Source organism: Podarcis raffonei, chromosome 13 (genome assembly GCF_027172205.1).
Source record: "Podarcis raffonei isolate rPodRaf1 chromosome 13, rPodRaf1.pri, whole genome shotgun sequence".
In the NCBI taxonomy this organism is placed as follows: Eukaryota; Metazoa; Chordata; class Lepidosauria; order Squamata; family Lacertidae; genus Podarcis; species Podarcis raffonei.
The window spans coordinates 18,841,171-18,868,321 of NC_070614.1; the positions used below are offsets into that span (position 1 = coordinate 18,841,171).

A 27,151-nucleotide genomic window follows, 5' to 3' on the forward strand; every position below is an offset into this window, starting at 1 on the left:
GCTGGTCCAGTGCCGGAAGTCCAACCCCCTCCATTCCTACGTTCGAGGAAGTGAGACGTCTCACCCCTAAGAGATGTAGAAGAAGCCAAGCGCCTCAGGCAGCTCTCACTTCCGGCTCCCGTTAGATTTCCCCTCCATGTGCGGGATGGGGGCAAAGGATGCAGGACACTATATTGGAGCCGATGTAAACAAACGGAACCGAGCTTCCTTTTCCTTGCAGTGCTTTGAGATCCCCATGCCCTGAGACACCTTCCATCCTCCACCCTTGCTGGAGGGGGGGAAAAGGCTTATTTTGGGCCCCAAAGGAGCTTGCATGCTGCCCCCTTGATGGTTGGAATAGAAGTATTTTGATTTTTTTCCCAATGAAATGCTAAAAGTTAGGAAGATAACAGAAGTACCAGAGGTCATCAAAGCTGGCACACCAGTTCTGGGCGTTAAATCCGATTCGTGCCACGAAGATCACGCGTGTTGTGTGTTGTTTTTGTGTAAATCGATGAGCTCCCGTGTGTTTTCTGCCCTGGGATCATTTCAAGCGGACAGAACACTGATTTTATTCTGAGCCCTGTTTTGCTTTCGGTCGCTTTTCTGGGTGCAGAACAGATGCTTGCAAAGTCCTGCAACGAAACTGAAGGCGCTGGGGTAGAAAAGCGGCGCAAGCGTGGAAATGCATCCCCGCGTCGGGGGAGCGGCTGCCTGTCAGGGAGAGGCGTCTGGAGAAGCGCGGACCGCGATCAAAAGTGCAGATCATGACGCCTTAAGCCCCTTTCCTTTACCTCTGGCGGGCAAAAGGGAACGGCCGTTTCGCAGCAAGGCAATAAAAGGGAGAGCATAAGCCTGCCTGCCCGTTTTTCAGGTTTTGGGGCGAAATCTCCGCGCCCTGCGGTTGCTCTTGCCCCGCTCACTGAGGCCTCGACCACCTGGCGCGGAGAACTCCATTCCCACCCACGGCCCCGCTCAGCTAAGACTGCTGCCCCTCGGCCCTCGCACTGCGGGGAACGGCCCCCCACTCCATACAAGGCCCCGTCAGCGGCGCGCCTCGCAAACTACATCCCCCATCACGCCCTGCGCGCTCCCTACCCACCCCGCCCCTTTTTCCCGTGCCGCCTCGAGGCATTCTGGTCGTTGGAGTCCGGGGCGCCGCCGCGTTCTGTGAGGGGCTCTCCGGGAGCGGACTGCATCTCCCAGAATGCCACGGGGGCCGCCCTCTCTCGGAGGCCCCGCCCTCCCCGCCGCGGAGCCGAGCGGAGTAAAATGGCTGCCGCAGAGGCCGGGCCCGGACAGTGGCGGCGGCGGCGGTGGCAGCGGCAGCGGCCGCGCCTCCTCCCCTTCCTCCTCCTCCTCCTCTTTTGTTGAAGTGGGCGGGCGGAAAGGCCTAGCTTCCCGGTGGAGCTGGGTAATTATGGCAATGGCTCGGGAGGGGCTGCCGGCCAAAGGGTCTTTCGCGGGGCTGGTGTGCGAGCGCGCGTGTATGTATGTGTGCAAAAAAAAGTGTGTTTGTATACATATATTTATTTATTTTATATGCGCCGGGAGTGTGTTTGTGCGCGGGGGGGGGCGGGGGCGAATATTAAGTGTACGCAATGCAGGGGCGAAGGCTTTAAAAAATAATACAGTAATAATAATAATAATAATAATAATAATAATAATGGGGGTATTCGGTTGTTTTAAAGTAGCGGTGACGGGCGGAGAAGGCCTCGGAGCGCGCCCGTTAAGGACGTGATGTGGGGTCGGAGAATCGGGGGGGGGCGGCGGGTTGGTCGGGGGGTGGGGTGGGTTCATTTTGGCTTGGAGGCCATTCCCGTAAGCCCTAAAGGAGGGGCAGCTGTCGTGAGGGGGGGTGGCGGCCCCGAGAACCGTGCCTTGTCTTGTTTCGGTATTAAAACAGTATTTGGGGGGGGGTATTGTGAGGAGATCCGTGGGGAAGCGATGCGTGTGGGGCGGCATCCATCCTGCGCCCACTTAACCTGAGGAGAAGCGCTGATGGGGTCAGTGGGGCTTGGCGCTCCCCCCCAATCCCCACTATACAGGCAGCGGATAGAGCTTTGTTTGCACCCCCTGGGGAAGGGGGAAGAGGGCATTCAAGGGGGTGTGCGCCTGCTTCTGGGGCTGTACATGGAGGGAAACGGTGGGGCAGAGGGGTTTGAGGCATGTGGAATCTATGGAAGAAGATGGGGGGGTGGAGGGTTGTTTTAGTATGGCTTAGAAATGGATGGGGGTTCATTTGGGGTTGTTGGTGGCAGTCAAGGTCCTTTCTTGTGTCACTTGGGTAAGGAGGAGCTGGTTTGACCCTGGGAAAGGGAACTGGATAGCATCAGTTAGACTAAATAGAATTTATCTCGTCATTCCGGGACGAAATGTTTGGACACCTGACATAGTGTCGTCTACTCTTGAGAGAGTCTCTCGAATCGCAGGCAGGGATTTTTTTTTTCTCATTGTCCGTTACTTTTGGACTGGAGTTGCCGAGGACTGAAGCCTAGGAGCTTTTGCACAGAAAACATAGCCTCTTTACCCCCTGAGCTGCAGCAGTTGATGGTCAGGTAAATTCTATAATGGGAGTTGTGGACCTGAGATGCGGCTATGGTTAAGGGTGCTTTTTGTGGCTGAAGATAGCACAGAAGGCTGGTGGGTTGCCCAAATGTGGTGTCATCAATGGGCTGTGGGATCTTGGTTGGTAAGCTGATGGAACGGCATGTCCAGGGTGAAATGACAGAAGAATTGTGAGGTTCCAAATGGAAAAATAAGAGAATGGGAAGGTTTTTCAGTGGCATGTGGTGAGAAGGTGGGTGGCAGAGGATTGATGGAAGGTTTTTAAGGAAATGTTGGATAAGCAATTTAATGGCAATTTTTAGATGTAGAATGTCTGAAGCAGATAATCTGAAAGGTTGCATCTAACTCTATGCTTATAATTTTACCTGTCTTTTGGGTCTGTTAGTATTTAGAATCTAGCACAAAATTGTGCAATTTAACGGAATAATTGTTTAGGTAAATAGGCGATTGAGGATTAACAGGCCTCTTTAAGTCTCATTTAGCCATACCTACTTAAGACTAGAAAATACGGTTGTACATACCTTCACACACACACACCACATATCTAGGATTTGCAGATCTCCCAAAGAAACCAACATTCTACTAGTTTCGAACCTGGATTCTGGTCATTCTACCAAAGTTTCTATGGGTCTTGGGACAGCCTCAACATCTGATGCTGTTCAAGTTCATTCTTATTAGAAAGGAAATTATTTAAGACTAGGAATGGTGGGGAAGGCACTAGTGTTCTGAGCTGAGAAGATAAGATAAGGATCAGGGTTTATAAAACTTAGAGAGTCAGCTCTTGTGAAAGAATGGTGCAGCAGAGAAGAATTATTTATGTGTGGGTAGTCTGTGATGATTAGAAAGTGGAGGAATTTCCTGGGTGAAAGTCAGACTCAGGGATGGAAATATGTGGCCTTTCAGATATTGGTAACTACAGCTCCTATCATCCTTGACCTCTTGCCATGCTGGTTGGGCCTGCGTGAGTTGGAGTCCATCGATAACTGGACGGCCACCCCATTCTTGGTGTAGGTGGAAAGGAACTTGGAATATTGGGCTCCTAACAGGCTACACGTATAATGACAACTTTATTTTAAAATAAGCAAATGCTTAAATGTATTGAACTATAAATCAGCTAATCAGCGGGGTTCTAGACATTATCATTGTCGATCTTAAGGACCTCAATCACTGTATTCGCTTCTCCCACTATCTTCACTTGAGAGCACACTGCTCCACACAAACAAAAGTAATTTTAGATATGCCCGGGGACACTCTTCTTTTAGTATTATGTTTATTACCTATTTGGTTCACCAAACAGGGTATGAAACCAATCTGCTTTCATGGTGTTGAAGCTGGCTCAGAAAATAACCTGGAACATTTCCCTTCTCAAAGGGAGTGCTGGCAGGAGACTGTGATCTGCTGTGCAGTAAGAAGCCTTTCCTCTTTGGCTGAGCCTGACTTAGGTGCTGTCTTACTGATTTAAATATGCAAACCTCAGATGAGGCAAATGGCTTATATGCTGCCATGGCGTTTTAGCTACTTCCATTGGGCAACAATTAGAAAAGCATAATTGGAACACGGAAATAGTTTTTACGGAAAGCCAGTTGCTACCTGCTCGATCCCAGCCCCTCTTCCCTTCTTTGCTTAGCTAAATTATGGACAGTGGAGACCTAGATCCCATGTTGCAGCAGTGGGTGCAGGCAGAGTTTTCTGTGAAAGAAGCAGGGCTCTGGTGGATCGAAACATGGGCTGGCAGTCTTGCAAATCCTGAATTCTCTTGGAGGAGCATGAGGTATTGAGAGGGTGGGATGGGGAGATGACTTGTTGCCGAGTGGGTGTCCGGATTTCAGAGTTCTATGCAAAGGGACTGTAGTTCATCTAGTCTAGTTGAACAAGCTGTACCTGAAGAGGATAGGTAGGTCAGAAACTGGATTGTCAGTCGCTAATGTCTCACTCCGTCAATATCTAGGATTTGCAGCTCCTGCAGACATGGAAGAGGAGGAGAATCGACGCCCTCCAGTAAGGGAGGATCCTGCACGAGGTGGCGAGAAGCCAGCCAGTGAACCTTCTCTCGATGCAGATTGGGACCAATCGGGTGCCCTCTGTGCTGGCCAAGCTATCATTCTGGTAATGACTGCTCAGTTTCTCAAGGGGTTGTGGGCTGGAGTGATGGGCATAGGCATTGCTTAATACTTATGTTTCGAATGAGTAGTTCTTGCTGGGAAGTCTGTGGTTCCTTAAGGTTGAGCACAAATAATAGGTCCATTTTGAGGCATTAGTGGTGGTTTTGCTCAGAGGAGTAATTTGTATTTCCGCATTGTGCTGCTTTGTAGATGCAGACGAGTTTACGAAAACAGGACAGTTAAGTTAACATATGCAAAGTAACCAGTTGGGTGTTTGGAGATGCTCTCCTCTGCTTCTTTCTTACAAACTTAGTCCAGTGTATTTTCCAATTCAACGCCTTTATGGGCGTGTAGCAAGTACTGAAATGATACATTGATTAAAAATGTACATTGCGCGTTACTGAAATACATCAAGAAGGGGTTGTGGCAATCAGGAAGAGGTGACACAGTTGGCATTGGACTGAGTGGCTTCCTGCCATTGGATCAGGAATGGGCAGTGAGAAGGACCCCAGGTCCCATCAGCCCTAGCCAGTATGGCCAGTGGTCAAGCATGATGGGAACTGTAGTCCCAGCAGCGTGTGGAGAGCCCTCCCCTATTCTACACAGTCAACTACAACCCCAGGAATCTGAAAATGAAGTTCGGAGAATGTGGGACTAACATCCTGTTAAAAAGCAAGAGCTCTCACTCAACCTGTTTACACGCTTTTTTTGATAGCTGCTAAACAGCCATTTGTTAAAGATACTGGACAATAGCAAGGCTGGAGATCTTGAATGGTGTGTTTTTATTCAGAAAACAAGTTTAATGGACATTGTGAATGGGCTCACTGTAGATAAATGAGAATAATTAGGCAGAATCATAATTCATATCATTACCCCACCTTCCTCTACTGTTTTCAAGGGGCTGTATAGGAGTCCCGTCCCCAAATTTTTATGATCACAACATATCTCAGCACAAAATAGTTTCCGTGTGAAATAAGTCTGCTGGGCAATAGTAAAGAGAGAGTGGATACTGAAAAATGAGGCAGACTCACAATGAGAAGATTCACCTTCCCCAAGAAAGCAGTCTCTTAAGTTGACTCTTGCTTTCATAATATGGAAAGAGTTTCATAGGTCTACTTGCATGTACTGTATTTTGATACATTGGTAGACTTGCTTAGTTTTTTAACCTGAAAATAAAACTTTTCGTTTGCTTTTGTGTCAATTCCTAAACATGAAAATTCATCATATGGGCTGAGATCCAAAAGGACCGTGCGCACACTTGCGTTTTTGGGAGACTTCCTTTCCCATTGTGGCCTCCTGTGTAACCCAAACACCAAATTCCAAAGGGTTGTCATACAATTGCCCGATTCAAATGTAATGATAAACAGTGGTTTATAGTTATGTGCAAAAGCTTTGGGTTTATGCTTTTTCTTCTACACCTCTCTTCACTGGTGCAGACACAAGGAGGAAATTGGAAGCTTATGTGTTCGATTGCGGTCAGCCACAGTTCAGGATTGTGTCTTGAGTGTTAGGTTAAGCTTAAATGTGGCTAGTTAAACAAGGTAGCTTCATAAGCTATGAAGCTGGCTTATTTCAACAGATCGTTGTTAATATTAACCCCCATTTAGTGTCATGTCCAAACCCTAAACTGGGGTTATTTGGCATTGAAAGCAGTTCAGTTTCCTCCTGCTGATGTTGTGTGTAGAGTGTGCGAAGTGCGATTTGAAGCTTATTGCAGCTCATTCCTGCCATGATAAAACCATGGTTTACTGTGGTATCCAAACGAAGCTAATACAGGCAGTGACCATTTTGCATGGGGGTTCAGTATAAGCCCACTCTGCCCCGTTCTCCCCTCTTCTGGTTCCAAAAAGACCTGCACGTCAGGACAATTGAACATGGCTAAAATGGTCACTGCCTGTATACGTGTATCAGGATGATTTTTTTCTATCCATACGTGAAGTGTTTTTCTGGTTGCACATGTTTATTTTGTATGTGTGTCACAGTCATTGCTTTCTCCCTAACAGTATTATAAATCAATAAATAAAATACGTTTAGGCTGCTATGTTGTTGTTTTTTTAAAAAAGTACACATCACTGCCATGTAGAATTTACTTGAAGTAAATATTTTTTCTTTCATTCCGTCCTACATTTGACTTCAGAAACCATAATTTCTTCGTTTTCTTTTCCACCTCTCCCTCACTTGCGTATCGTTGTTCTTTTAACTTCTCTCTTGGTGCTTGCCAATTGTTCTGTGGAACTGTTTGTTTAGTTCTGCCAGCTGGTGTGGCGTTCCAGAAAGAAAGAAAAATCTGTAGAAGAGCATTAAAAAAAAAATTGGCCTTGCAGATAAGTATACAGAGATTGTAAAATTCGTCAGCCCACACATGTGGCTTCTTGCTTAACCAGCTTTCAGCAAAACAGGCTCCGCTTAGTCTTAGAGCTTGAAAAATAACGGTTCAGAAAACAACTGTTCTGGGTTTGGAGGGTAGAAGGAGTTGAAAAACAGAGAAATACTGGATATATTTCCCCATCAATGTAATGAACAGCTCTTGCCAAAAATGAATAAATTTTTTTTGCCCAGACTTAATATGTGCAACCCAATCTTGTTTATGATTGAAAGGAAGTCTAAACCATTTTCATTGGTGCTTACCCCAGAAAAGTGCGTATAGCAGGGCATTTATGTATTATTTTAGTGTCCAAATGGAAACTTGGACAAAGCTCTTGGATGTGTGACATTCACAAAGTAGTATGACCTTTTTAATGAAATTAAATAGTACCAGTAGAACACAGCAGTATATCACACACTAATTCTTAGGTTCTTCACAAGCAGTAGCATTTCTGGAAAACATCTGAACAAAATCTTTCAATATGTAGTGTGATACCTCAATATTTTCTTCTTCGTAAGAATTCTGCTGCGGTTAATTCCCCCCCCCCCCGGAGTCTCACTTTTCTCAGAACAGAAGTTAGTAGAAAAAGAGATTCATTTAAAGCATTAGGGCTCTACATACAAAATGTAGTAGACTATTAATATTTACATTAGTGTTAGGATAAAAATATCAAATTTATAAAATAATGTGTGGGTTAGGGTATTTTTCATATATATCCATATAATGCTCTCCCTCCCCCCTTTACACAATTTTGTGGCTTTTTTTTTAATCACTTTAATGCTTTATAGTTGAAAATTCTTCGATAAAATATCACTTTTTTAAAAAAGCATCAGGGCTTCACTTTTTGGAAGATTTGCTTGCAGACATGTTTAAGTTCATGTAGTTAGATTTTTATCCTCTGTGCACTTGCTTGGAAATAAGGCTCATCTTGAAACTTGGTGAGATTTCCTCTTTTATCAGCCACCCATTGTGCATTTAATACGCTTAATTAATAATTACTTCTAAAAGAAATGTCCTAGGGACAGGGAAGTCTGGAACCAACATGCATTCAGGAACCGTCTTTTGAAGCCTTTCCTCCTAAGAGATAAAGAGCAAACATTAAAAGATGCTTGGCCTTGGGGCATGCAGAAGAATGCAGCTGGAAGGGGAAAAACAGCCTACAGCTGTAAACTTGCACAACTAATTAAGCTGAGACCGTGATCTTGGATCATTGGATAGGCACAAGATAAATGAGACAGGTGACGGTGACGACCAAGCAGGAGGCTTCGGGTTCAAACTTCAAGGTATTGGCTCAGTCTTGGGTGCTGAAAGCACATCTGAGTGCAGAGAAGACCACATGCAACGGATTTTGGTTAATTTTTAAAAGTCCTGGCTACAAAGTTACAAAGGAGAAATTCTGGATCAACGTTGGCTTCTTAGGGGTGGTTTCTACTTGCCCCACATTTGTGGCAATTTGCAGGTCTGGTTTTAATAAAAATCATCCATCTCCGTCAGGTTTAATTTTGGGGTTAGGTTTTTATTATATTATAATGTATATAAAACAGAGAACAGGGATAACTACGGGCAAAAATTAAAAGACAAAAAACAAAATTATGAATAGGCACTTGAAAGAGTTGAAATAGTAAAGACAATCAACATTATCAGATAATCATGTATAATTCCAGATTTGCCAGGCTTGTGACCTGTTGTCTTGAAAATGGTGGTTCCAGTGTATATGTCATAAAGAAATGTCAAATCGTATAAAAACCAAATGTTGTAGTCCTTGTCAAAATCTACAGCTATGTGTAGTTTTCTCCATTATAGCTATATTCGAGAGCTAGTGATACCAAGCATCCAGTGTAATTCCATTGAATTGCAGTTACTATTCTTACTGCCAAGATCATATATATATAAATCATTTTTAAACAATATATTTACATTGGTGTCATCAAAAATACTCAGTAACATTAATTCTGGACAACGAAAGATTCATTTTTGACAACCTGCACTGTTTCTAGCGAATCATTCTTTTTTAATGATGAGCCATTCATCACTCAATGTGTATATTTAACTACATCCTTAATGTGAGCTTTATGTCCAGTATTGCAGTGTAGTAGCTTGCTTGTTATCATTGTTCTGACGTTTCTTAAAGTGGTGCTTAGGCTGGAAACAAGATCTCCAATGTTTTTGGGCAGTTTTTGTTTTATTTTGCAAGGTTCTCATGTATAAGATTTCTGTCTTGGTTTCATGTCAGCCTTTGAGTCTTGCCCCATTGATTGTCCCTGTGCAAACCCATCCAATGACCACCATGAAAGCTAGCTGGTCACTTTCAGTGGGGCTTCTGACAGTTGCAGTACTGGATGTTTCTCAGTAAGAGCTAAGGGTTTTTGTTTTTTTGTCCTTGCAGAAAGCTTTGCAGCAAGCTGTGGGCAGTGGCCTGCCAGGTGAACTGCAGGATCCAGCCAGTGAGAAAGGTAACTCAAAATCAAGAGGCAAACCAAGGAGCGAAGGGACCAATAAGTTCGTCGGGTGGATTAGTTGCACTTTCAGCAATAGGCGCCTCTGCTGTGAACATCACAATTCAACATGAACATAGCAGATCTCAGACCAGGCTTGAGGGATGTGGGCTTTTTGTGGGGAGGAGTGGTGGAGAACAAGAAGTTGCCTTTTACCAAGTCGCATCAGTTGCCCATTTAGCTCAGTGTTGTCTGCTCTGATTGGTAGAGTTTCAGACAAGGGTCCCTCCCAGCCCTGCCTGGAGATGCCAGGGATTGAACCCAGGGACTTCCAGCAATCCAACAGGTGTATTCTTCCCCTGAGCTATTCACATTTGCCTTAAGTTGAAGCCACATGTTTCCTTTATTTACTAAAAAAAAAAGTCCATCCACAAGGTGCCTGACGTTCACCAATAAAAAACCTGAACTAAATTATGGGTGCTTAATGCGCCTAATAATAATAACAATATATTATTTATACCCCACCCATCTGGCTGAGTTTTCCCAGCCACTCTGGGCAGCTCCCAACAGAATATTAAAAACACAATAAAACAGCAAACATTAAAAACTTCCCTAAACAGAGCTGCCTTCAGATGTCTTCTAAAAGTCAAATAGTGGTTTATTTCCTTGACATCTGATGGGGGGGGGGCATTCCACAGGGAGGGAGCCACTACTGAGAAGGCCCTCTGCCTGGTTCCCCCTAACCTCACTTCTCACAGTGAGGGAACTGCCAGAAGGCCGTCGGAGCTGGACTTCAGTGTCCGGCCTGAACAAATAGGGGTGAAGATGCTCCTACAGGTATACTGGGCTGAGGCCATTTAGGGCTTTAAAGGTCAGCACCAACACATTGAATTGGGCTCAGAAACATGCTGGGAGCCAATGTAGGTATTTCAGGACCGGTGTTATGTGGTCTCGGCGGTCGCTCCCAGTCACCACTCTACCTGCCACATTCTGGTTCTTTTCATGTGCCTAGTTTTCCAGGGCAACGCAAATATTCAGAATTGTGAAATGATGCTTCTCGGTGCCTGCAATGACTTCAAGACCAGGGAGGATTGAGCTTTCCAATAATACCAGCATCTTTCCCTTCAAGAGGCATATATAAATACACATACATCTATGTCTGTATTTCTTAATTAAAGCTGGTGTCTGCATGGTTTAAAATAACACAACTGTTATCCACATCTAGTCGAGAGGAGGTGGGCACTGAAGGGGGAGGCTCATCATGCAGCCGATCCCTGTTTCAGTCCCCGGCATATTCAGGTAGAAACACTGCCAGTTAGAAGACAGTACTGAGCTAGATGGGCCAATGGTTTGACTCTGTCAGAGCAGTGATGGCCAAACTTGGCCCTCCAGCTGTTTGGGGACTACAACTCCCATCATCCCTAGCTAACAGGACCAGTCGTCGGGGATGATGGGAATTGTAGTCCTAAAACAGCTGGAGGGCCAAGTTTGGCCATCACTGGTCTAGAGGAAGTTTCATGTGATCTTAGTAGTCCTTGATAATGCTTTTCGCTAAATGCTCAAAGTCCTCCTCATACCAACCGTTACTGATTTATCTCAGGCTACCCAGCAAGTTGTTGTTGTTGTTGTTATTATTATTATTTATTATTATTTATAAAACCCGCCCATCTGGCTGGGCCTCCCCAGCCACTCTGGGCGGCTTCCATAGAAACCAAAAATACAGTAAAATATCACACGTTAAAAACTTCCCTGAACAGGGCTGCCTTAAGATGTTTTCTGAATGTCAGGTAGTTGTTTATCGCTTTGACATCTGCTGGAAGGGCGTTCCACAGGGCGGGCGCCACTACCGAGAAGGCCCTCTGCCTGGTTCCCTGTAGCTTTGCTTCTCGCAAAGTTCTAGGGAAGTTCTAGGGACGCGGGTGGCGCTGTGCGTTAAACCACAGAGCCTAGGACTTGCCGAACAGAAGGTCGGCAGTTCGAATCCCTGCGACGGGGTGAGCTCCCTGCCAACCTAGCAGTTCGAAAGCACGTCAGAGTGCAAGTAGATAAATAGGTAAGGCTCCGGCAGGAAGGTAAAAGGCGTTTCCGTGCGCTGCTCTGGTTCGCCAGAAGCAGTTTAGTCATGCTGGCCACGTGACCCGGAAGCTGTACGCCGGCTCCCTCGGCCAATAAAGCGAGATGAGCACCGCAACCCCAGAGTCGTCCACGACTGGACCTAATGGTCAGGGGTCCCTTTACTTTACCCAGCAAGTTCATGACCGAGCTAAGTTCTAAGGATTCCCAGTGCATGACTCTTTAGTACTGAGGTAGAAGTTTGATTGTGGCCTACAGGTGAGCCACTATACCATTTCTGGTGGATCTTGTGGACAGGATCTTGATTTGATCTAGCAAGGCATTTCATGTGCTCATAAGCAAAGAGTGCATCCTCTAAGATTTGTGGTCGTTCACTATTTGTGATAAGCAGTCTGGGTATGGACTCTTTTTTTTAAAATGAGAATTTGCAAAGCAAAAGAAAGAATGAAGTCATCCAGTCTTTGGGCTGTGTAATGGCAAGAGTTCAGCTACCTGTATAGTTCATGTGCAGGTGCTTTTTGGAGCAGTATATCCCTGCAAAGCAGGCATGTCATACCTTTCTAGTGGGGTCCCTTTTACTGTCATTGCCTTTTTTTTCCCAGATGCTGAATGCAAGCACACAAGCCGGAGGAAATGGTGCAAGAGCTCCAGATCCGAAGGACTCGGAGGTACCTGGCTGGGAACTGGGGACCCTGCACTGGCCTGCGATAGGAATGCCACAGTGGGTGAGGTATGTTGGCAAACACTGCATCCCTATTATAATGTGTTAACATTGGAAACCTTGCAGGTTCTGCTGCAGATCTGTGGCAAGGGCCGAACAGTGTGACTGCTGGAGATTCCTAATGCACTGGGGTCAACTACACATGGGTTTGGTCTTACCAGGCAAATAAATTCTGGTGAATGGTGTGCTCACCTCCTTTCTTCGGTGATGGGGCCTGCTGAGGACCTGAAGGGCCCCACCCATGCCTCTTTCCATCTGGCTTGGGGCAGGGCCCGACAGGGTCTTAAGGACTGCTGCTGCTGCTGCTTAGCACCGAGGGCTCCTCTTTTAAATTGTTTTTAATTTTTATCTGTGTTGTTTTAAATGAGACCATCTTGGCTGTGAGCCCTGGATGACCTGCACCCTGCCTTACTGGCCCGTTCCCATCTGGCCTGGGAGAGTGGAGTGCTGACTGACTCCAGCTACAAAAGTTGAGCAGATTCTTGGGCTGGAGTATTGTTTAAGGGGCGTTGAGAGAGCTGTTGCTGTTATTGATATTCTTGTTGAACTGTATCTTTAGTTTTAGATCTTGTGATTTATCTGGATTGTCTCCAATTAGGTTGTATACTTTTTGATGTGTTTTATTTGTTTATGACTTCTGTTATGTTTGTAATTATGTAAATATTGTCATGTTGTAAGCCGCCTTGAGCCTAGTTTCAACTGTGGAAAGGTGGCATACAAATAAAATGATGATGATGAGTGTTCATCTGTGAACAATTGTGGATTTTCTGTTGTGAATGTGGGCCTGTCATGGTGTTCTTTCCTCAGCATTCTTTAGAGGAGGAATTTAAGGTCTTGGCCTATGTGTTGATGCCAGCTTCTGTTACCTTCTGGGCTCTTATCGTCATCATCATTATCCAAGAATACAAAAAAATACAAAATTCTGTTAAAAAGAGAAAATATTACAAAGTGAGAATATGATTTGACTACAAAGTACAGTGGTACCTCGGGTTACATACGCTTCAGGTTACAGACTCTGCTAACCCAGAAATAGTACCTCGGGTTAAGAACAGAATGAGAACAGAAATTGTGCAGCAGCAGCAGCAGGAGGCCCCATTAGCTAAAGTGGTGCTTAAGGTTAAGAACAGTTTCAGGTTAAGAACTGACCCCCGGAATGAATTAAGTACTTAACCCGAGGTACCACTGTATAGTTGCTAAACTCAGTTCATTTTGAGCTCATAGAACTGTATAGAGTTGGAAGGGACCCTGAGGGTCTTCTAGTCCAACCCTCTGCAATCCAGTAATATGGCAGATGTCCCATACAGGGATCAAACCTGCAACCTTGGCGTTACCAGCCCCATGTTCAGTTACAATTGTTATATTTGGTAAATTGGTACTTTCACTGGAGACAAGATGCACACGATTCCTGTTAATTTACTCCTTATCATATAATTCATACCATTCAAAAGGACATAAAATACGTGGATGATAAGTAACATTATTCATTTTCAAAGTAGACCCATTAGGTCAGTGAACTTAAACAACTTGCATCCACTGTTTTTTTAACAATATAAGTCTGCTCTGAAAATGACTTCGTTGGCTATCACCCCATGACAATCCCAGGATTGCCTAATTTTTCCTTAATATTTATAGGGTCCCAGTTACTCAGCACTTGTTTATTCTCCTATTCCTTCCTCTAGGTCCTTGAGGCTCCTTCTGGTGTGGTGCCTGACTTGGCTGGAGTCTGTGACTACCTGGAGTGGACTTACCATTTGCCGCAGGGAGTAGAGAGCTCCGTAGGAACTCAGGCAGTGTAGTAAGTGGGACTGCTATAGGGCAACTATCTCAGGGAGGACAAGAGCCCATTCTTGTGGCTGCAGTCTGGAGCTTCACAGTAAAAGCTCTGAAATTCTACCATTCAGTAGAAGTTCTGTAAAACATCGGAGCTGCACAGCTGGCAGGATAACGGTAATAACGAGGCTTTTAGAAACATAAGCCTGTTGGCAAATTAAATTCACAAGTGCGTCAAGCAGTAAAATGCACGTATCAAAGTATCCTTTTTAGGAACTTGGGAATTAAATCTGAGTGCAGTTGCAGAAGGAGGGGAAATTGCAAAAGCCAAATGGCTTTGTAGCAGAAAAGGGGCTCTCATGAGCTACCGCCCTGGCAAATAGAATAGTATTGACTGCTACTTCTATGCAGTCCCCTGTGGAAAGGGAGCTCAACTAAGGGGGAGAAGCTGCTAGATCATGACCCAGGTCCCCTCAAGGATTTAGACACTGTCAAGCAGAGCTTAGGGATCACAGTGGACCAGAGGGAACGAGAGAAATTTCTAAGGTACATGGGACCGAAATGCCTTGAATTATGCCTGCAAGTCAGTGGAGTTTAGTGCAGACCACAATAATGCTTCCCTTATTTCTGATCATTGCCCATGCTGGCAGGAACTGGATTCCAATATCTAGGGGGCAACAGGTTGGGAAAAGGCTGGCTTAGAATGCCGCGCTGGAAATTGGGATCTCTGGGTCGCCGGCGCGGGATCCGCTTCCTAATTCCGTTTTTTGTCTCTTTCAACAGCGGGGATGAAGATATGGAAGAAGTGGAGCTGGTGGCTGAGGTGCGGCTGGGGGATGTGGGCGCCTTGTCTGGCATCTTGAGAAGAAATCTGTCTTGGAGGATGCAGAAGTCTGGTGGGTGTCTGCACATATGCGAGAAAAAATGAGACAGATGAGGAAAGGGATGCAGGCGTGACTCTCTAGGATGGAAACTACATTATATGGTAAACCATAGAGAGGGGGTCAGGCAGGATGTATTAGCAAGATCCAGGGTAGCGGTGCCATTCAGCAAGTTCCGTGTCTTGCACATCCAGAGCCTGCCATCTTATCCGTGTGGACAGGCTGCTTGGACGAGTGAAACCAACCACCTGTCTCCTGGATCCTTGTCCATCCTGGCTTATAAAAGCTAGCCAGGAAGGACTGGGCGATGGGCTTCGTGGGGTGGTGAATGCTTCCCTCCGTGAGGGAGCCTTCCCAGACCCGCTGAAAGAGGCGGTTATTAAACCGCTTCTTAAACCATCTTTAGATGCGGCCACAATGGCCAACTATCGCCCAGTCTCAAATCTTCCATTCTTGGGCAAGGTGATTGAGCGAGCGGTTGCCGAACAACTCCAGGCACGCCTGGAAGAAGCGGACCATTTGGATCCCTTCCAGTCGGGATTCAGGCCTCATCATGGGACTGAAACTGCCTTGGTCGCACTGGTTGATGATCTCCGGGGGGCTAGGGACAAAGGTGAGAGCTGTTTCCTAGTTCTGCTGGATCTCTCAGCGGCATTTGATACCATCGACCATAACATCCTTCTGGACCGCCTTGAGGGGCTGGGAGCTGGGGGCACTGTCATACAGTGGTTCCGCTCCTTCCTCCTGGGCCGTGTTCAGAAAGTGGTGGTGGGGGATGAGTGTTCAGACCCCTGGGCTCTCACTTGTGGGGTGCCTCAGGGTTCTGTCCTCTCCCCTATGCTTTTCAACATTTACATGCAGCCGCTGGGAGAGATCATCAGGAGGTTTGGGCTGGGTGTTCATCAGTATGCGGATGATACCCAGCTCTACCTCTCTTTTAAATCAGAACCAGTGAAGGCGGTGAAGGTCCTGTGTGAGTGTCTGGAGGCGGTTGGAGGATGGATGGCGGCTAACAGATTGAGGTTGAATCCTGACAAGACAGAAGTACTGTTTTTGGGGGACAGGAGGCAGGCAGGTGTGGAGGATTCCCTGGTCCTGAATGGGGTAACTGTGCCCCTGAAGGACCAGGTGCGCAGCCTGGGAGTCATTTTGGACTCACAGCTGTCCATGGAGGCACAGGTCAAATCTGTGTCCAGGGCAGCTGTTTACCAGCTCCATCTGGTACGTAGGCTGAGACCCTATCTGCCTGCAGACTGTCTCGCCAGAGTGGTGCATGCTCTGGTTATCTCCCGCTTGGACTACTGCAATGCACTATACGTGGGGCTACCTTTGAAGGTGACTCGGAAACTACAACTAATCCAGAATGCGGCAGCTAGACTGGTGACTGGGGGCGGCCGCCGAGACCATATAACACCGGTCTTGAAAGACCTACACTGGCTCCCAGTACGTTTCCGAGCACAATTCAAAGAGTTGGTGCTGACCTTTAAAGCCCTAAACGGCCTCGGTCCGGTATACCTGAAGGAGCGTCTCCACCCCCATCATTCTGCCCGGATGCTGAGGTCCAGCGCCGAGGGCCTTCTGGCGGTTCCCTCATTGCGAGAAGCAAAGCTACAGGGAACCAGGCAGAGGGCCTTCTCGGTAGTGGCGCCCGCCCTGTGGAACGCCCTTCCAGCAGATGTCAAAGCGATAAACAACTACCTGACATTTCGAAGACATCTTAAGGCAGCCCTGTTCAGGGAAGTTTTTAACGTGTGATATTTTACTGTATTTTTGGTTTCTATGGAAGCCGCCCAGAGTGGCTGGGGAGGCCCAGCCAGATGGGCGGGGTATAAATAATAAATTATTATTATTATTATTATTATTATTATTATTATTATTATTATTATTATAGCAGGGGGAAACAGGCTGCCACACTTGGCGGTAGGATAGTAAAACGGTTTCTTTTCAGTGTTGGGTCTCTTCCCCCAGCCCATTCATAATTGCGTATGTACTGATAGAAGATCCTCTTTTTCAAGTGCTCCAGCCCAGTTTCTCTTAGGCCCAGGACCCACAAAGATGCTCATTTTTCAGGAGACCCCCCACCTCCGCTGCTCAATCCTGCCCCCATATGATCTGCTGGCAGTCCCCTGCAATACCACCTCTCCCTTTCTGCCAACCTTGTACCTTGAGCCCAGATATGGTGAGGATTAATCCTGAAGTTGGTGGAAACACAGGTCGCTGTAGCTTGAGATTTGGACTGAGACTCTGAAGTTGCTGGCTACAGCTTTAGGCAGCTCCAGGGCTGGATGCCTCTACTGGCTAATGGAGTACTGTACGCTATCGGAGGCTTATACCCAGTTGATAGCAGCAGAATTGGAAATATCGGAACCCTGACTCCTGTGAAGCACCAGTTGTGGAATGTGATAAAATTCCCGCCGTCTTCCAAATTTGGGTGCACGCCTAACCATTTCCATTTTTGCTCCCTGCAGCCTGCCTTGGATTATCTGCACCTTGCTGGAGAGGAAGCAACGCCTGTCCCCTTGGCCACCGTTCCCTTTCAGAGCAGCCTTATCCTCTGGACTCACACAGAACTCTGCCTGTAATGGACCTGGCTCCTTGGACTTCTCTTTTAGCCAGGAGCCAAGTTTCGCAGTCCCCTAAAGCAGACAGGACTTCTCCTTCACCTTGTTTGGGCATGACTCTGGGTACTGGCATGGGGGTATCCAGCGGGGGGCAGCAGCGCCCGCAGAGCGCCGCCAGCCGGGAATCTGAATCCCAGCAGCGTTCCCAGCCACCTCCCGCCAACTCCTTGGACAAGGCCGATTCCAGCACCTCTTCTTCATCATCCTGCTCTTCGTCGTCATCCTCAATCTCCTGCCACCAGGGCCTGCCGGGTGAAGGTGGCGGCGACTCTTCAAACCCCTGCCCCCCAAATCGCTCCTCGGACTTAGATATTTATGATCCCTTCCACCCGACCGATGAGGATAACCTCAATGGTGATTTTGCCTTTGGCGACTCTCCCCACAAAGAGGCAGAGGGTGGGCGGCATGACCAGAAGTACGACCCCTTTGACCCCACGGGCTCTAACCCCAGTTCCTCCATCAGCACCCCTTCGCACGAGGAAGATGACGAAGATGAGGACGACGATGAAGACGACAACGACCAACACCCTCCGGACATGTCCCACAGCATCAGTCGCATCTCAGAAACATTGGCTGGGATCTACGACGAAAACAGCCTGAGCCAAGATTTCCCCAGCTCGGACAAAGGGCAGGAAGATTCTGAGCCAGAGGTGGAAGCCGGCAGGGATTACGAAACGGAGGCAGCCTGCTCTGCTGAGCTTCCCGAGGGCAAAGAGCCCCCGGGCGCCGATTCCACTCTGCCTGAGGAGCTTCCTTCAGAGCAGGTGGAAGCTAAAGCCCCTGAGCCACGCCGCCGGGTCTTTGTGGTAGACTTGGCCCCCAAAGGACGCTTGGATGCTGAAACCAAGCCACAGCTGGAAGGGAAAGTGTCCCTGGAGGTGGTGACCGTTGGAAACGCCAAGCTGAGGAGTGGCGAGAAGACATCCAAAGGAGGTGGGCATCATCGGGCCGGACGCCGGTCATCCATGGAGTGGGACGGGAGTGGTGGCGGCGACTCGGAAATTGAGGAAGGCGAGATTGTCCAGCCAGAGGATGAGCGCTATAGCCCCATTCGACTTTTCCGGAGCAGGTGCCGGCCTGCCGAACAGCGCACCCTGCGGGTGGTCGAAGGAGACGACTTCCTGTCGCTGCACGCAGACTCCGATGACGAGGGAGCCCTACAGATCGACTTCAGCGAGAGCCAGCCTGACCCCCGTTGGAAGGGCGTGGACTTGAGGAGAAAGATTCTGACCCAGCGACGAGAGCGCTATCATCGGGCCCCCTCACCCCTGCCTCCGCCACCGCCGCCTCCGCCAGCCCCCAAGCGCCCTGCCTCCAAGTCTCACTCCGGCTCGAGCTCCGGCTCCTGCAAGAAATCGAAAAGGGAGCGCAAAAGGTCTCGCGAGCGCAAGGCCTCGAAAACCAAGGAGGCCTACGTCTCCCCGTGGAACCCCAAGAAGAAATCCAAATCTCGCTCGAAATCCAAGGAGCGCCGGCATTCGCATCACAGGGCTTCGCGGTCCCGCTCACATCACCGAGCCTCCCGGTCCTGGTCGCCGTCGATCAGCACCAGCTTGTCTGCGGTTGGTTCCTCCCATACCTCCGCCGAGCGGCGCAAGAGCAGGAGATCAAAGTCGAAGGAGAAGCGCCGCGGCCGGCGCTCTCGGTCGCGCAGCAGCAGCCGTGCCCATCGCAGCAGGCACAAAGAGAAACATCGGGGGGATGGCGGCAGAAAGAAGAAGAAACGCTCCCGGTCTCACTCGCGAGAGAAGCACCCTTCCCATCGGTTGTCCAAGGACAAGGAACGGGAGGTGCACCTGCAGGAGGAGCCCAAGTCTGAGAAGGTCCTGATGGAACGCCGTAGAGATGCACGGACTGTGGTGCCCCCATCAATCCAGGACCTCAACGACAACGACCTCTTCACCATCAAGAGGACCATCACGGTCAACCAGCAGGAGAAAATGGAAGGGCTCTTGGAGACGCCAGAGAGAGCTAAGCGGGAAGTCCTTTACGATTCCGAAGGGCTGAGCTTCGATGCTTGCTTCTCGGACCGCGAGCCCGCAGAGGAAACCAAATCGGGCGGGGGGCGGCTAGCGTCCAAGGAGGACGTGGTCCCGTCCCGCAAGGACAAGCGGCCGGAGGAGGACATCAAGCAGAAGGTGCCTAAGGAGAAAGAGCGCAAGAGGGCCTACCTGGAGGAGCGCCCTGGTGCCCGCGATAAGTACAAAAAAAAGTTGAAGGAGGGGCCGCCCTGTTCCGAACAGCAGGAGTTGCCCAAAGTGGAGAAAAAGGCCCGGCCGGATCGGGACAAGACTGGGAAAAAGATCAAAGCTGGAAGCCACAAGGAAAGTGGCAAGGTGGGCTCAGGCCGGAAGGTGAAGCTCCAGTCCAAGGTGGCTGTTTTGATCCGTGAAGGGGTCAGCAGCACCACGTCGGTCAAGGAGGTGGGTTCCATCGGTGTGAAGTTCAGCCGCGACAAGGAGAGCCGCTCGCCTTTCCTCAAGTCGGAGGAGAAGGTGCTGATGGTTGGGGCCTCGGCAGCCGGCCAAGGAGAGATGGCCGACGTCAAGGAGCCAGGCTTCAAACCCAAGAAAGTCAAAGGGCTGAAGGCCAAGATGGGCGTGAAGAAGCTGAAGGGCATCAAGCCCAAGGGTGCCTCAGAGCCCAAGAAGAAGAAGAAGCTCAAGGTGAAGACTGGGCTGAAGAAATCCAAAGCTGACAGCTGCAGTCAAGGCGCGAGCAGCCCCTTGAGGGTCAAGGAGGAGCCCTCGTGGTCTGGTTCGGAGAAATCAGAGGTCACCGCCAAACCACCCAGCCCGCAGCCCTTGGCCCCAGGCCAGGAGCTCACGCCCGACTCCCAGACGGTGGACAGCAGCTGCAAGACGCCTGATGTCTCCTTCCTTCCTGAAGAGCCCCCCGTCGAGCCCCCCAGGGTGCCAGCAGACGAGCCGGAAGCCGACAGCTTGTCCGAGACCAAAGAGGAACAGCCGCTGCAGCCACCCACCCACCCACCTCGCAGCTTGCCTCAGCCACCGGCCCCCATGTCATGGAACCTGCAGGGTGGGGTAGACTGCACCAGTGGCGTGTTGGCATGTAGGTATAGGGATGGGGCCAGGGAAGGGGGGAGGAGTGCTTTTGCGGAGCCCTACTCATTGGTCTTTTTTAACGCATTGCTACATTGCTTAATACTAAAACAGTTTCCAAGCAGGTTACAAAAATAACTTGCATTTGTGTGTGTGTGTGTGTGTGTGCGCGCGCGCACACACACACACACACACACACACACACACACACACACACACAGAGTGAAACTGAAAAACTGTAAAGCAAAGCTAAAACACAACACAATGCAAAACAACAAAATCCTAATGAAGCAGAAACATATCAACACATTTTGAAAATGTCTCGAGGGCCAGGTATCTCTTCCCTCTTCTCCCTTTTACCAAAGCACAGCCATTGGTGGTTTTAGTATGAATCTGAAATACGGCTCTGCAGACCCCTGTATTGCTTGCGTGCCATAATGGCATTGATTTTTTTCCTTGATGGATCTTTGCCTTATGGAAGCTGTCCCCGTCCTTGCCTAGAAGGTAGAGCCCCTTCGTGTGCCCATACAATTGGAAGAGATCTCAGAGTTCACCTCTTCCGCCCCTCTGCTCAGCGCACGATGCAAGTGCGGCATCCCTGGCAGGTGCCCACCAAAAGCTGCTTAAAATACCTCCACCAAAGGAGAGTTTGCCTCCTCCCAAGGCAAGCCTTTTCCAATTTTGGACCGCTATCAGCATAATGTCCAGCTGATAGCTGCTTCCCTCCCAATTCTCACCTGTTGGTTCTCATCTTCTGGAGCGACCAAGGGCCCAAGTCTGCTCTGTTTTCTGCATGACAGCCCTCCAGATATTCAAAGACTGCTGCGTCTTGAAGGATTAAAGCAGTTAAGTCCAGGTCACCGCAAAACTTCATTGTCCACACACAAAACATTGAGCGCAGCCGCAGTCTTCACAACCTTTTCGTTTTGTTTCTTGGGGCTGTCGATAAAAGCCTGAAATTCTGCACTGCTCATCCAGTGAAGGGTAAAAATTCAGAGGACTGGGGCGGTGGTATGAAGTGTTTCTCTTCAGCCATAACTTGTGCGACCAAAAGTTCCCAAGTCATTAAAAACCTGAACCTTACCAGCATGAGAAATCACATAAGGAAAGTACATGCCTCTGAGTGTATGTCATTTTGCCCTAAAGGCACCTGGAACTTGTGTTCCTTGGAGCAGAACCTTCCCAGCTCTGCTAACAGTCGGAGCCAAGGAGCACAGCCCTTTTCATAGATCTGCTTTCATTTTTCAGTGCATCTGTGTTTTTAAACTCTGCAGAGCAGTGTTAAAGCCTTAACTATAAGTGTTGTAGGAGATCCGCATATTTTAAAGAGCACCTAGGGGTGGGATTGAATTTGGGCAGTGATAGGATGTTTAGCCCCATCTCAGTTACAAGTTTATTTCTCCCCCCACCCTGGTGCTGTTTTTCCATGCTGAGTGGGCAGAGAGGGGAGAGAGAATGGAATTATAGAGCAGACCTTTGATAAGGGAAAACCCAGGACTTGAGCGCCTGTATATCGGGTGAGGAACCTCTTAGTTGTCCGCCTGCACTCCCTTCTCCACCCCCACCCCATGCCCGTTTGGGAAACCGTTTCTGAGCCTCTTGTTTCTTAACCTAGTGACTGCCCTGCTTTTCAAGATGGAAGAGGCCAACCTTGCAAGCAGGGCAAAAGCCCAGGAGCTTATTCAAGCAACCAATCAGGTACGGAGCAGGTTTGAAACAGTTTAAACCGCTGTTGCAATTCATTTTCATTGTGTAGATAACGGAGATTGGTCTACCCAAAAATCACAGGGTGTTGGCACTCGGGTTACAGCCACAAGTAGCATTTTCAATACAAAAACCTCAAATTCAGCCAAGAGATCTGGCTGCGGCAACTGTTAATTCTGGGAATGCGTGTGAAACTCCTTTCTAGCCATAATGTGGGAGGGGGGGGCAGGAGGTGGAAGGTTGTGGGGCTGACTTGATAACACAAATGGGACGAAGTGCAATCCTCTTGGAAGGCAAGACAAAGAGGACCATTGCACACTTAAGGGTTGCATCAAAGCCCCAGAGCACTGTGTACTCTCGCGAAAGCAAGGTGTGCTATCTAGCACAGAAGTTGGCAATCGTGAGAGTTGCAACTCTTCCTTTTAAAAATAAAATTATTATTATTATTAGATTCCTGGTTCTCATGGTAGCAGGGACAAGCTTAGATGTATGTGGGTGTTTTCTGGTAAAGGACTTGCATACAGTGAGGGCTTTATCTTCCCCAGCGCGAAGAGATGGGGGCTTCATCTCTCCTAGGATAACAACTGGTTTACAATCTCCCTAGCTGACTGCCATGTCCTTCCTCCCTCTGCCCCTCTACTCTTTGATAGACTAGTTCCTACATTTAATGTGAACCTGCTTTTTTAAAAAAGCAGCAAAAAAAGCATGGTATATGCAAAATGAGATGAAGTGAACATAACACCCATTTGAATAAGCAAGCATTACTTAACAGAGACTCTAGCCCTGTAACCACTTACCTGGAAACAAACCCCAGCAAGCAAAGTTGAGTTTGCTTTCTGAATACACTGGGGTGATTGGGTTGTAAATTCTGCCCAATCTCAGAATGTATTGTTTGGGGTTCCCCCCACCCAGCATCAGTGACAACTAGATCTTCCTCTCATAATCACATGGTGTTTCGGAGCTGTACAGCTGTTACACCACATTCAGCAGCCAGTTTCTCTTCCTCCAAATCAAGTCTGGTCATTTTCTGTTTTTCTTGAATTGAAAGCCATTCAAAGCCACTGAGGAAGTCGTATTGCTTTGAAAGTTCTACTCAAGTGGTGATGCCAGTGTTTAGCTGTCATTGTAGGACCCATTGAACGCATCTCCAATGCCCAGTTTGGGCTGAGAGGACAAATCAGCATTGGGGAGGTTGTGTTTGTGGCTTTAGCAGGGCGCATGGCTAGTGGAGGGAATCTGGCAATGCAGATTCCCTGTGTAAAGGGTGTTGGGCTTATCTCACTAAGAGTGAGGCACACACGGTCCTAGGCCCAATTTCATGCGGTTAGGGGGAGCCCCAAGGGGAAAGAAAGAAGGCAATAGAGGAAAATTGTGGTAGGAGGAGCCAAAATGAATAGGAGGAGAAGGGAAAGCCCTCTGCAACCAACACATTGAGACCTCTGGCAAGTGTGAGCTGGCCCCACACACTTTGGCTTGGGGGCCTGACGCATTGCCCCCAAAGAAATGCAGCCCTTAGCAAAAGAGAGGTTCCCCAGGCCTTGTGTAACTATTCCCTCAACTGCCACCGGTTGGTGTAGCTTCCTCTAAGCTCTGCTTACTGATTTTGCAATGTGCAGTTGCACCCAATTGGGGTATCTTTTAGGGAAGAGAGATTGACAGGTCGCCCTGTCCCAGCCACAGCCAGGTATACCCATCTAGTTAGCTTCTGGGTGGCATCCCAACATCTAACTCTTGAGTTTGGAGAAATGGAAGGCCAATGACATGCCGTCTTAACCATCTCCTCCTCCCCTCCCCTACCAGATCCTGACCCACACCAAGCCCGCTGCCTCCTTGGGCCCCCCTCAGCCGCCAGCACCACCGGCCCACCCGCCTGCTTCGCACTTGGCTGTACCGCCCGTCTCCTACCTGCTCCAGAGCTCCCTGCCTCTCGGAGGCTGTGGCTCCACCCCCACCACCCCCACCGGAGTCTTGCCCGGGACGTTGAGCCAGGCTTCGTCAGGCCCTCCCTCGGCGGCCATATTTGCCTCTTCCTCCGGCACCGATCTGGGGAGCACCAGCTCTGAAGGGCGCGGAGACAGCGACAAGGTAAGAGCTGGGGTTGTTTTTGGAACGAAGCAGCTGGTGCTTTAAGGCAAGCCTTCCCCAGCCTAGTGCCCTCCAGAAGCTGCTGGGCTTCAGCTCCCATCATCCCTAACTACCATTGTCCACGCCAGCTGGGTTTGTGTCATGGACTGGCTGGACACAGAAGAAGGATGGGATGCACCAGCTGGGGAACCCCCAAGAGAAGAAGGCTCAGAGCCTAGGGAGTGGTGGTGCCACACCAGTGAGCAGCCAGAGGGAGAAGACTGGGAAGAGGAGGGTTCAAAAGCTGAAGGGGTAACGGTTTAGTGAGCAGGGAGAGTCTGTGACAGAAAGAAGTCCAGAAACAGAGGCAGAAACAGGAGAGGAGGGAGGGCAGAGATTAGTCAGCCTGGTGAAGAAGTCAGGGTGTCTCTGTCTCCTGCTTTGACAAGCTCCCCCCCCCCCGGTCTCCCAGGACCAGGAGAGGCAAAATGTGGGAGGAGCAAAGGCAGGTGCATTGGTGTAGTCTCAGATTGGGAAGGACCTTGGAGAGGAGGAGACTTAGGCAGCTGTGGGAAGGTGCGGGTTTCTTCAGTCTCCAAAACTGCCTCATAGAGGTAGGACCTACCAGAGATGAGCTGCTTGCTAATTAGGCCCGATACTCCTGTGCAGCTCCTGTTTTGCTAAGAGTTAGCTCAGTGAATTCTAGCTGGCCCACTTACTTACAGAATGTCGGAAGTTTTTGAGAGTCCTGGAACACCAGGAGGGCCACAGGCTCCTCGCTTCTGCACTAAGCAGCACAGATTGGGGCCAGTTGCCCAGCACTAAAATCACCAGGGACGTGAGAATCTGCCTTAGGCCAAGTCAGACCATTGGCAGCAGAGATCTCTTCCAGCCTTACCTGGAGGTAACAGGGATTGAACCCTGGAACATTCTGCATGCATTGAAAGTAGATGCTGCAACACTGAGCTAAAGCCCTCCCCTAGATATTCAGCAGTGGACCACGGTCCATATTCCTGGTATTAGGACAGGTGCTTTAAACCATCTATGGAGGGGGTCAAACAGTTTCCTGGGGGAAGAGAAAGGAAGTTCTTACAGAGGTATCCATTTTGGCTAATGAACCGTTGCTTGCAAGCAACAGAGGAGCGGGGCTTGATCAGCCCACTCTCACACCTATGCCATGCCATCGACATACCTTAAAGATAAAGGGACCCCTGACCATTAGGTCCAGTCATGGCCAACTCTGGGGTTGCGGCGCTCATCTCGCTTTATTGGCCGAGGGAGCCGGCATACAGCTTCTGGGTCATGTGGCCAGCATGACTAAGCCGCTTCTGGTGAACCAGAGCAGCGCACGGAAACGCCATTTACCTTCCCGCCAGAGCGGTACCTATTTCTCTACTTGCACTTTGACGTGCTTTCGAACTGCTAGGTTGGCAGGAGCTGGGACTGAGCTCACCCTCACCCCGTCGCGGGGATTCGAACCGCCAACCTTCTGATTGGCAAGCCCTAGGCTCTGTGGTTTAACCCACAGCGCCACCCGCGTCCCACTCAACATACCTTAGAACTAGCTTTACTTCACCTTGAGCCTGCCCCCGCCCCCGGCTTCAGCTGACTCTCGTGCCTCTGCTCCACTGCAGTACCTGAAAAAGCTCCACACACAGGAACGGGCAGTGGAGGAAGTGAAGTTGGCCATCAAGCCCTATTACCAGAAGAAGGAGATCACCAAGGAAGAATACAAGGACATCCTGCGCAAAGCCGTCCACAAGGTGAAAGAGGCGCTTGGGGGGTCACGTGGGAGACTTGAAAGTGGACAGGCCCACGGGGAGAGAAGGAAAGGTATTGACTCTTGCTTTGTCCTCCTCCAATCCTCCTTTAGATCTGCCACAGCAAGAGCGGCGAAATCAACCCCGTCAAAGTGAACAACCTAGTGAAGGCGTACGTCCAGCGATACAAGTACTTTCGAAAACACGGGCGCAAGATGGATGAGGAGCCAGGCCCCCCCAAGGAGATAGCGGGGCTGGACAAGTCTGGCTTGCCCATGCCCCCGCTCTGATTCCCCCCCTTCTTGACCACCAGGGGGAAAAAATAATAAAAAAGAATGGCCCTTCTTTATGCAAATAGGCTTGGCTGGGCCCCCCTCCCCCAGCCCCCTTTCCTGTGTGTGGGGCGTGTGGAAGGGAGGGGTTGGGGCGACCCGCTTTGTTTGGGGAGGGGTGGCATTTGGAGAGTGCGGTTCTTGTGCATCTGCTACCTGCCCCTCAACACTCAACAGTTTTAGCCACAAAGCGACTTGTGTTTTACCCTGTAAATACAGAAGAGAGGATGGGAAACTAATTTCTAGTTTCATCACTCTCCAAACCCACCCACCCACCCCCATGATACAATGGGTGGATGTTATTCCCCCACCCCACCCCACCCACCTTAGTTTTTACTCATTTAGCATGTTTTTAATTTGACGGTTTTATTCTCGCCCTCCCTCCCGTCAGGAGTCATGAAAGAGCAGTACCGTGGCCGGCCTGTAGAAGGCAGCTTCCTGCCACACTGGGCGGGTAGCACATCCCTCATCCTCCCCCCAGTTGTAAGTTCGTCTGCCATACTCTTCCCCTCCCCTTTCTCTTCATAAAACTGCATTTAGCCATCTAAACCGAGCTCTGTCTCTGTGGTCCTTTAGTGAGGGGTGTGTGCGTGTCTCTGTACTTTTTTGGGGGGGGTGCACTCCCCCAGAACACAGATGGATCACATTTGTTGCTACAACTACCTTGTGGAAGAACTGCTTTGGTTTTTTTATTCTTTAAAGAGTGCTTGAGGC

At 49.0% G+C, this 27,151-nt stretch overlaps 2 protein-coding genes across 6 annotated transcripts in view; one reads left to right on the forward strand and one right to left on the reverse strand.

The window, feature by feature from the left end:
- The window catches only part of IRF3 (interferon regulatory factor 3), a 336,177-nt gene that overhangs the window by 294,324 nt on the left and 14,702 nt on the right, over window positions 1–27,151 (reverse strand). The window lies entirely within an intron of this gene.
- SCAF1 (SR-related CTD associated factor 1) lies at window positions 1,203–26,990 on the forward strand. Of its 5 annotated transcripts, none has more exons than XM_053362503.1 (11): window positions 1,203–1,466; window positions 4,496–4,653; window positions 9,401–9,467; window positions 12,125–12,252; window positions 13,923–14,038; window positions 14,797–14,909; window positions 17,363–20,587; window positions 22,193–22,275; window positions 24,082–24,366; window positions 25,980–26,108; window positions 26,219–26,990. In XM_053362503.1, the coding sequence occupies exons 2-11, from the start codon at window positions 4,516–4,518 to the stop codon at window positions 26,393–26,395; spliced, it is 4,461 nt and encodes a 1,486-aa protein (XP_053218478.1). In that variant the 5' UTR covers window positions 1,203–1,466; window positions 4,496–4,515; the 3' UTR covers window positions 26,396–26,990. The 5 variants fall into 5 exon arrangements, with proteins under 5 accessions (XP_053218478.1, XP_053218477.1, XP_053218480.1 ...); XM_053362502.1 differs by having other exon boundaries at window positions 1,204–1,393; XM_053362505.1 differs by having other exon boundaries at window positions 1,395–1,470.